General features: G+C 42.2%; 1 protein-coding gene across 1 annotated transcript; it reads right to left on the bottom strand.

Moving 5' to 3' along the window:
* Nucleotides 1–3,653: 3,653 nt before the first annotated feature.
* On the bottom strand, nucleotides 3,654–4,595 carry LOC101690185 (vomeronasal type-1 receptor 4-like). Its single transcript, XM_004779902.3, has one exon. It carries the CDS (start codon nucleotides 4,590–4,592, stop codon nucleotides 3,654–3,656), a length of 939 nt encoding a protein of 312 aa, XP_004779959.1. The 5' UTR covers nucleotides 4,593–4,595.
* Between the last annotated feature and the right edge of the window lie 6,603 nt (nucleotides 4,596–11,198).

Genomic DNA, 11,198 nt, shown 5'->3' with positions numbered 1-11,198 from the left:
GCAAGGAAGGAAGTCTGAGTAAGTGTTCATGTCTGGAGGAGAAAGAGACATAGTGGCAAGGCCAGATAGAGAGGTGGAATAAATCCTCAGTGAAGCATTGAGCGAGTAATGAGGATGGGGGTCCTAAACCCTGTGCCAATCCCTGATGGCTCCTAGTGCAACGTAGTGCGATTGTCAATGAAGACAGTTGTTGATAAACTGTTGATAAACTTAGTGATAAATTAAATCTGACTTTTAAGGTGCTTAAATGTTATAGTTATGAAGTAAATAGACTGCTCGCATTTCCTTTCAGGAATCATATATTAAATTTTCAGTGCTATTAGAGGTGTACTTACAGTACTACCATGCTTATAATAAAGAGTATGAAGAAACTATAAGAATTACTTCATCCTACGCAGGAGCCACCCATCTGCAGTTGTTTCTGGACTACAACAGCTGTTTTTCTTCTAAGTCTGGGCATAGGATGCACTTCATGAAAACAGTAATTGTGTCTCTAATGAAAACATCTGTGACTTGATGATTACGAACAGGCTACTTTCTCTCTTGAAGTTAGAGAAGCAGCCTTTAAGGAAAAGATAACTTTATAATTAGGCGCTCCAGACAAGAGGTGTCAGGACCACATGTTTTAATTTAATATTATAGTGGTAAGAACACAGGATATCTACCTCTCTAACAATTTTTTATTAATTTAAGGGTAGAATTTAGTGATTTCTCAGTTGCATATGCCACCCAGTGCTCATTACATCAAGTGCCTCTTTAATGCCCATCACCCAGTTGTTACCCCATCCCCCAACTCCCATCCCCTCCAGCAACCCTCAGTTTGTTTCCTAGAGTTAAGAGTCTCTTACGGTTTGCCTCCTTCTCTGTTTTCATCTTCCTTATTTTCCTTCCCTTCCTCTATGTTCATCTGTCTTGTTTCTTAAATTACACATATGAATGGAATCATATGATATTTGTCTTTTTCTGATTGACTTATTTCACTTAGCATAATACCCTCTAGTTCCATCCACGTCATTGCAAATGCCACGATTTCACTGTTTTTGATGGTTGAGCAATATTCCATCGTATATATAGACCGTGTCTTCTTTATCCATTCATCTGTCAATGGATATCTGGGCTCTTTCCATATTTTGGCAACTGCAGACATTGCTGCTATGAACGTTGGGTACATGTGCCCCGTCAAATCACTATGTTTGTATCTTTTGGGTAAATATCTGGTAGTGCTTATTGTTGACTTTATTCTTATTTTCTATTTCAATTCCTGTATGTCCAGAAGAAACTTTTAAAAACAAGTGTATATTTGGCCTCTTTTCTTTAGAAGTTGTATACTTATAATTGGCTAGGTTTTCAACCTAGAAATTTCCGCATGATTTGAAAAAGTAATCAGAGTTTTTTTCTTGAATAGGTTTAAACTCCTCCTTCACAATGCAAGGACATTATGTATAAATATACTCACTATATCCCATGGTTTTTATTGGTGATATGTATTTTCTTTTAACTTAAAAATACAGATACAGTGCACAGATAATGAAACTGATCACATCTGATCACTGATCACATCTCTGTACACAGCACTCATATCAATGCAAGGAGGATCATCAGACCCCTGGAAGCTCCCATCTGCTCTCCCTGTCTGTCACTACTCACAGGGTAAACGCAGCTATGACCTCTGCCAGCACACGTTGTTATAGTCTGTTTGGTATTTAATGTAAAGATAATAGGGCATTTAAAGTCAAATTTGTATTTGACTTTTTTCATTTAAGTGGAGAATTTATGATTGCATGTTGTCGTGGCCCATCCACTGGCAAATTGCTGTATAGAATTCCATTTTAGAAATATCAAACTATCATTCCATTATGACCAAGAGTGGATCAAGAGAAACAGGATTTAAGGATGAGTTTTCTGAATTGGTTCTTGGGTTTCTAGAAGTGGCTTTATAATTTGATTAGATTTTAAAATCCAAAAGAAAGGTGCTGGGTGGCTCAGTTGGTTAAGCATCTGCCTTTAGCTCATGTTGTGATCCCAGGGTCCTGGAATAGAGCCCCACGTCAGGCTCCCTGCTCAGCAAGGAGTCTGTTTCTCCGTCTGCCCCTCCCCCAGCTCATGGGCGCTCGCCCTTGCTCTTTCTCATGCTCTCTCTCCCTCTCTCTCAAATAAGATCTAAAAAAAATTTTTTTAATTGTAAAAGAGGGGCTCCTGGGTGTCTCAGTCAGGTCTGCATTTGCCTTTGGCTCAGGTCATGATCCCAGGGTCCTAGGATCAAGCCTTTTGTGGGCTTCTTGCTCAGTGGAGAGCCTGCTTCTTCCTCTCCCTCTGCTGCTCCCTCCGCTTGTGCGGTCTCTTGTACACACTCTCTCTCTTAAATAAAGGAGTAAAATTTTTTAAACTGTAAAAGAAAGCAGTGAGAGCACATTGTAGAATATCTGTCCTTGGCACTCCTTATCAGCCATTTAAAAGAAATAAGTATCGGGGTGTCTGAATGGCTTGGTCGGTTGGTTGGTTGAGCACCTGACTCTTGGTTTTGACTCCAGTAATACTCTGCATGGAATCAGCTTCAGATTCTTTCCCCTCTACTCCTCCCCATCCCCTGCTCACTCATTCACACCACCCCGCCAAATAAATAAATAAATAAATAAATAAATAAATAAAATCTTTTCAAAAAATAAAAGAAGTAAGTATCTGAAGTGTCTGGGTGGACATGTATTTGATACTTGCATGCCATTTTAGATAACTAATAAACATGAGAACATTGGCTAGTTCCTCTCCATGTGGCTGGACAAATGTGAAAGAAGAGGATGAGCTCTGGATTCAAATTCCCAGCTCAGGCTCGGTGTAAATGGCCCAAAGGACTGTGTGTGCCCTGAAGGAGACCTGAGGCTGGGTCTCCAGACCACCTTCCTGCCAATACACCCAAATCACCTTAACATTACAGAGAAAACCACTTTCTCCAAATCTCATCACATGTCTGTTTATGTTGTCAGCACTCACTTGATTATCTTTAAAGACCAGCAGAAATATATCTATGTTTTTGTGCTTTCCTTTGCCCTCCTCCTCTTTAATCTGGCCATTTCTACATGAAAATATGGTCAACATGCTCATCTCCCTTCACCACCTCATATTTCAAACAGATCAGTGCCCTCTCTCTAAGGATGTGACTTACCTACAAAACTTAATAACTGGCTCCCAGAAACACCACTGCCTGAGAATGGACGTTTCCTCCAGCTCCACTCAGGCTATTCTTTATGTAGTGGGGACATTGTTTTCTTCAGTTAGAGGAATGACAGGACCATGCTCTACCCCATGTTCATACACCTTTTCTTGAAACTGTGTGCCAGGTTCCTTTCTTGGAAATTTATTGCATTAGATTGAAAGCCACACACTTGAAGACTGCTCTGTAATATCCAGGTTGTGTCAAGTCCTGGTGTTTGTTATTGCGTCAATTCTGTACTCCTTTACTGGAAGTATTAGGAAAACTTCAATTATTTAAGTATTTAGAAGATAATGGTGTTTCATTACAATATTGTCATGATTTATTGTTTATTTTTAAGAAGATGCTCGCATGTCCTGTTTACTGTTGTCTTGGATTCATTTTATTTAGGACCCTGAGGGGGATGAATGAATTGGCAACTGTACATTGTAGATATACATACAGTTTACATATTTCTCCTAAGATAAGGGGATTTTATATTCCCTCTCCAGGCAAAGAGGAGCCTGGGTACCTTGGAGTTGTGGCTCATGAGCAGAAAGGGGCTAATAGTTGGGAAACACACAGCTGTCATTGTAGTGACATTCACGAGGATCCAGCCAGGATTATCAGAAAGAGCCAAAATAACTTGAAAGACAGAGGAGAGGGAATAAAAGTAGACAAAGGTGCTCACCAGGAGAAGGATGGTTTTGGTGGCTTTGGACTCCGGGGAGGACCTGGCAGAGACAGTTCTTCGTATATGTTGGACCTGCTTCTTATGCCTGAACAGGATGAAAACCATGGTGCCGCTGGCCCAGAGCATGAGCCCCAAACATAGCATGTCAGGGAGTGAGAGCAATACTGCATGCAATGAGTCTGTGGTTTTTTCATGACGAACTGAAGAACAGTATCCGAAATTCTTTTCACCTGTGATGTTTTTGTCGCTCGATGCACTAATTATATACACAGGGAAAATGGCATTTACCAGCATTTGCAGCATCCAACACAGGAAAATAGAGGGAACAATGTACTTGGGAGCTTTTACTTTAAGCTTTGCCCACCAGGAGTTTGTGGGGCTGATCGTGATGGCCTGGTAGACACTCAAGATGCAGATGCTACCGATGGATACTCCCCTCCCCATCCTGTGAAGAAAGAAAAGAAGTTTGCATCCAAAGTGGCTAAGGATATGTTTCCACCCAAATGCTGCCATGGTCTGGGGGACTCCTTTACAGAGCAGAGCTAAGATGTTGGCTACAGTCAGGTGCTTGTGAATGAAATCTGTGGACCTCGACCTGTAGTCAGTGAAGGAAAGGAGGATATAATGATAAAGAAGTGAGAAATTGCCCAGGATGCCAACCATCGTCTGTGTTAAGAAGATCAGTCCTACCACCAGTTCGCTGTTGGCCATTTTCTCTGTTCCCGGACACTGTTAGTTGCCTGCTGAGCTAAAATGTCCTTTGTGGGAGCGCGAGGCATGGGCCAAATGTATCACATCAGCAGAATTCCAGTATGTTCGCCCTTCCCTTCATTCCCCCTTGGAAACACAGCCTTCCAAGGACTGAACATAGAACTTTTAAGAGCACTTATAATGTAAAATCTGTCCTGTGAGGGCACTCATGTGAGAACTTCTTCATGCTTCACGACCCTATGAGGCCAGGACTACTGTGGATGTAACTAAAAGAGGAAGAGAACAGACATACAGAGAGGCCAGTTATTTTTCCACATCTGTTCCTTCAGACTGTGTGGGGACTGAGAACCGGTTGGGCTGGAAATGGGGATAGTTCACTGAGCGACCATGGTCTGCAAGAAAATAAGGTCGCTGGAGCACCTGGGTGCCTACGTCGGTTAAATGTCTGCCTTCGGCTCAGGTCATGATTGCAGAGTCCTGGGATTTAACCCCACATCTGGCTCCCGGCTCAGCGGGGAGTCTGCTTCTCTGCCCCTCTCCTGGTTTGTGTGCCTTCTCTCTCTCTCTCTCTCTCTCTTATGTTCACTCACTCTCAAGTAAATAAAATCTTAAAAAAAAGAAAGAAAGCTCAGTAGCTGTGTTCATCAAACAATCCAGATGTACAGTTAGTTTTGATTTGCCACCTTATGGTTGATTGTAGAGTGGTGATAGTCTATAATTTTCATTACAAGTTTCCATTAACTTGTGATGATTTACTGGACAGGAAAATATCAATTATGGGTAAAGTGTTCAATATCTTAGTAAATGTACATGCACTGTTAGTAGCAGAACATTGCAGGAATCTGTCCTGTTACAAGTTGTATGTAGTGCATGCAAGACTGGCTTGATATCAAGATGGCCACAGAAAGACTCATTTGCTTTTATGTCAGGAATGAAGTATAATGGTAGCAATCACAGGAATCGTTGAATAATCACAAGTAATTCTTTAAACTTTGGGACATAAAGCACTAACACATGATAAAAATAATAATAGTGTAAGGCAGAAATTAAGTTAGTATTGATTTCAAATGATATACTTATCCATTTATTAATACTTCAGTTAAGTAAAGCTATTAACAACACACTCAGATTTGTGAATGATATTACCATAAGACACTTCACTGCAAATTGGCATCTGTAAGGCATATATTTTTATGCACTCTCTATGTCTAAGCACTGGGTTTTTATATTGCCAGTAGAATAACTTTTTAAAGATTTTATTTATTTGTTTGACAAAGAGAGAGGGAGAGAGAGAACAAGTAGACAGAGTGACAGGCAGAAGCAGGCTTCCTGCTTAGCAGGTAGCCCAATGTGGTACTCAATCCCAGGACTCTGGGATCATGACCTGGGCCAAAAACAGATGCTCAACCAACTGAGCTACCCAGACGTCCGGAATAATTTTTAAATGGGTGGAGAGAACATGATAAACACCTGACAGCTACCATCTGTAATGCATCATTGTAATGTCACCTGTTCCTTACTTGTTCATTTCCTAACCTTCAAAATAAATGTTTCGCTGTCACTGACAGATTATGGAGATTTCCAGTGCAGGCTCAGGTAGTGTCCCCAAAATTTAGTGGTAGATCCAGAGTTAGAGGACCCCTGGCCATTCAAGCCATTACCATTTGGATGATACTTTCCTCACAGGGTCACATGCTTCCTGTACATGCACTATATTCTTCACTACAAGCATGGAGGTGTCACAGGTGCACCGCTAGCAACCCTGAGCATTTAGTCTACAATTCCTAGGATGTGGCTGTGCAGAAGGTTGATTTTACAGCTCAGTCTTTAAGGACCTAAGAATCAATGAGTATTCATACTTGCAGGAAACACACCCCATCTCTTTACGAGCTGAGTTCAAGCCTCAGAATTACTCCACCTTCCTGCATGGCTTTCAGAATGAATCAGGTGATACACAGAACATTGTCCTTTTCTGATATGATCACTCACCCAGATTCTTGAGACGCCTTTTCTTAAATGGACACCACCTCTCAGTTTGAAGTAGAAATCCTTACCAACACCTTCCTGCTGCCGGGAGCTGCTTACTGTGAAGGGCATGGCAGCCTGTATGTGTGCGGGAGGGGGGCAGTCAGACCCTGGGATATAAGCTCATGATTCTGTGAGGTCTCCACCCTCAAAACTGCAATTATTTCATTTGTAGCTGCACTGGGAATATGAGTTTGGGAACTGAAGATGTTTCTGAAAAATTTCCCCAGTTGTTAATTACAAAAAACAATTATAAGTTTCTAGTTAGAACCCCATAGGAGACTATTTGAGTATTTGTGAGAGGCTCTTTTCTCCTTGGTCTCTCTGTGTAGACGGGGTCTTCTCTGAAGGACAGCAGCAAATACTGAGTTCTGACACATGAGGGACTTGTGGCCAGGTGTGTGAGTCTCACTGGATTCCACACTTCCCAGAGAAGTTTCTCTACCCCGAAACTTTGTTAATCTTCTGACCACAGAACTGAACCAATCAATTAGAGAATGAGACAAAATACCTGGGCAGAATATTCAGAGATACAAGTAAAAGGAGCAACATGATGTATACAACACAGTTAGAAATTGTTTCACAAATCAAAGTTAATGAATTTGGCCTTGTTTGAACAATTCAGTGCCAGTAAATAGGATCATTGTTTAGGAACATGTGCTTTACCATAACTGACCTCTCTTCATAAGAAATACAGACAGAACAATATCCACAGAAGAAAGAACGAAGTTTCTAAAAGAGTGTTTCACAGATTTAAAACAGAAGACCAGATGGCTCAACTAGAAGATTTTACAAGATTTACAAGATTTTGGATGAGCCAACCCTCACCTACTTAATTTAAGAAGATCACACAGTTACAACAGTTCTTTACTGTGTTGTTGTTGTTGTTGTGTTTGAATTTGCAGTAATGAGCTCTTGCTGCTTTGGTAAGAAGATATACAAATTAGGAGTTGAAACTGATCCTTCGCTTTTCCCTACAAACAAATCCACATGTGATGCAAGTTCACTGTGCAATGAGCAGTCATTTTCAAGTCAGAGCCATTATGGTGGGCAACTAAGACTGCACACAAACATGAACTCATTTATCCACTTACATGCAGATGGAAACACACGTGTGTATGCACACCCACATTCGCATATACTCACATACTAGTAGACACATAGTCACTCATGTACTTACACAACTGCAGTTGAAACTCACAAACATTCAGGCACACATACAAGCTAGCTCTCATCGACCTTAATGTTCACCACACCTTCACACAAATAGTTCACATTCATTATCATACAATTGGCTAACACATTCATCATGATATGTTCATATACAGAAGAAGAGTTATATCTCCAGACCTCTGGATGCCAGAAATGGGGCCCCTTTTTATAATTTGTATTCTTCCAAGCCTGCAACAATCCACAAGGAGAATATTTTCAATACACAGCCTTAAAAATTTCTTTGAGCATTACAACCCTAGGTCATGTCATGTGGTGGGAATGTTGGAGTATGTGGGGTGGGGAAGTTCATGGGAGTCTGATAGAGCAGGTGAGAGAGAAGGCACAGGGAAAGAAGGGCATAGGGACAAGACAGCTATGCCAAGGTCTTGGGTTGAAGGGAAGGAGAGTATAGAAGAAGAAAGAATGAGGAGGGATAAAAGACAACTGTGTTTGATGTCACAGAGAACACTGCCACATTTGAGGGTGCAAGGACACAAAGTGTGCCAGGAAGTGAAGGTATGGGGTATATTGGGATCTGGGTAAAGCAAGGTTTCACGGGAATGAAGGAGAAAACAGGGATGGGCACTTCGTAGGGAAGACATTCATGGTCTGTGGTTGGTGAAATTCATAGGAGTCTTACAGGATTTAAAACTTGTTTGGAGTGGAGGGAGAGAATATGTGGGGGTTAGGTGGACCTTGAAGGAAGAGAGTGTGGTCCAAGGCAGATAGAGAAGGTTAGACGAGGAGAGGATTAGGAGAGTTTAGGAGAAGAGACCTTGAACATGAGGACTGAAGCAATAGAGGCACAGGACAGTGAGGGAGCCAGGGAGCCAGGAGAAAGGGTCAAGGTGATAGAGGTGGGGTAATGGGTGTGGGTATGGATTGGGTTCATATAGGAATTGAGACTGGGACACTGGATGGTGTTGGGCATAGAGGACCCAGGGGGAGATACTGGAATTGGGAGTGGATGTTTGGCAAGACAAAGAAGAGTCTGGATGGTGTGGTTTGTGGGAGTGATGGAAAGGGAGGAAGATCACCTTGGAGTCCCTGGAATAGTGATCATGTAGGAACAGTATCAAGAAGATGACAATAAGGAGATGGTGTGCAATGAAGAAGTCTGATGGGGGCTGAGCAGAGGTGAGGGGTGCATGCAGGTTTAGCAGGTGACTCCAGCTCCACGGGTGGGGTCGTCGAGTATCTAGGTGGGAGATGGGTATGTGGGGTGGGGCAAAGGAATGACGGAGCTAGGAGGGATGGTGGTGGCACAGGACACATTGGAATCCACTCTTTGACCCCCATTCATTAATTCCAGCTTCATGGTTAAATCACAAGTGTCAAGCAAGCTTCTAATTTCATTTAAGTGGCAAAACTCTTGCTCATATAAAATGCTCCACCACATCATCAAATAGAAAATGTAGTATAGGAGTGAAGGTGCCATTTTGGATAACAAAACTCAGTCCTTCCTGGGAAAATCAGAAAAAGGATGAGACCTGGATGGGTCAGGCTGGAGAGGCTGTTTACTGGTATTCCACATTGCAAGTGTTGGGAAGACCTGTCCCATCCCAAACTCTACATTATTGAAAAACTGTTATGGGTCAAAGAAATTTTATGCCACAGCATATAATTTTTTAAAATTTTATTTTATTTTTTCATTGTTCCAAGATTCATTATTTATGCACTACACTCAGTGCTCCATGCAATATGTGCCCTCCTTAATACCCACCACCAGGTTCACGCATTCCCCCCACCCCTTCCCCTCCAAAACCCTCATTCTGATGAAGATTCTTTTATGTGTTGTGACATTTGTAAAATCCAGCACTTTAATTATCTGAGCTTCAGTAACTCTTATTCATGGGCTTTATTGTAAGAAAATAAACCATGGGCTACCTGAAAATTTAAAGGATATTCCCCCCAGGTGTTTCATCATAAGAAACCATAAGAACTACATAAAAAATTAATGACCTACTGCATGGTGACTACCATAACAAAACAAAAAAAGTTTTAAAAGGAAACCATAAGAAGAAGGAATCACAGGTAATAGAGTTGTAGATTGATAATGTTTAAATTATTTTTCATTGCAGAAATTCCACTGATTTCTTAATACAGATCTCCAATTTGGGGGTTGCTCCCTTGGTTTAGTTATGACACCAAGTAAAAGGGATATAGGAAATTTAGAGTTACTTATGAGATGATCTTAACAAAGAGATGTTATCCCCGATTTTCTGGTGCATCCCAAGTAATTCCATGAGTCCTCGAGTGAGAGACCACACACAGATTTGACAGAAGAAGAAATCAGAGATTTGAAGCATGCAAGGGATTGAACAGACTTGCTGTCGTGGAAGCTGAAGTGTAGGTGAGCACACGTAGAAACTGTAAGAAGGAGATAAATTGTACCAACAACCTAAAAGATTATGGAGGTGGATTCTTCCCCAGACTCTGGAGATTGAAACCCAGGCTGATTGACACCCTGATGTCAGATGGTGACCCTAATCAGAGTACCCAGCCAAGGTCCCACATGTTTTTGATGTAAGTACTGTTTGAAAATAAATGTGTATCTTGTTACAGATTAAGTTATTAAGGAGTAATATCAGTGCAACAGACTAAATATTTCTTCCTCCCCACCCCAAAATCACACGGTGAAACTTAATCCCCAGTTTGATTGCATTTGGAGAGGGGGTTTGGGGCGATGCATAAGTGATGAGGATGAGCTCTCGTGAATGAGAACACTCACGTTGTAAAAAACGACCCCAGAGAGCCCCTTCGCGGTGAGTACATAGCGGTAGGATGGTATCTATGAACAGAGCAGGGCACAGGAGACGGTCGTTCTGAAAACCTCCCAGGTGATCCTAATGGGAATCCAGCCTTGAGGACTGCTTAGCCAGACATTGCCTCTCAAAGGGTACGTGAATCTCCTGAATTCCTGTTGAAACCGAATCTATAGGAGAACCCCTCTCTGAAAGACTGAGGCACAGCCGCGGTAGGGCCCACGAATAAGCCTTTTCAGCACGGTCCCTGAAGGGGCTGATGCTTCTCCCCCCAGAACCCTGTTTCCACAGCACCCCCCCACACCAGTCCCTCCTTCGGTAGCACCAGAGAAAGAAAGGACACACCCGACCCCTACATACTACCGTCAACATCTCAACATAAATACTGTGGGTTCCCTGCATTTAGCAAAAGAAAGGGAAGGAACGGAACCAGGACTGGCGATTCCGGTAGGGAGGAGGGGCTGCTATAGCGAAAAGTCTGAAGACCCCACCTGCCAAAGCAGGGTACGGAGAACTTGCAGGGTCTAGGTCCTAGGCGGGGCGGGCCTTCGTTGGGTGGCCTCTGCGCAAGCGCGAATGTGGGTGTGGTTACTGGCTTCCTGCG

The sequence above is a fragment of the Mustela putorius genome, unplaced genomic scaffold (assembly GCF_011764305.1).
Source record: "Mustela putorius furo isolate JIRA1106 unplaced genomic scaffold, ASM1176430v1.1 tig00000196_pilon_pilon_pilon, whole genome shotgun sequence".
Lineage (NCBI taxonomy): Eukaryota > Metazoa > Chordata > Mammalia > Carnivora > Mustelidae > Mustela > Mustela putorius.
Note: the sequence above shows the minus strand (reverse complement) of the source record. Positions and strands in the feature narration are given on the sequence as shown.

Coding starts and splice junctions, on each gene's coding strand:
- LOC101690185 (XM_004779902.3), bottom strand. CDS start 4,592: ATGGCCAACAGCGAACTGGTGGTAGGACTGATCTTCTTAACACAGACG.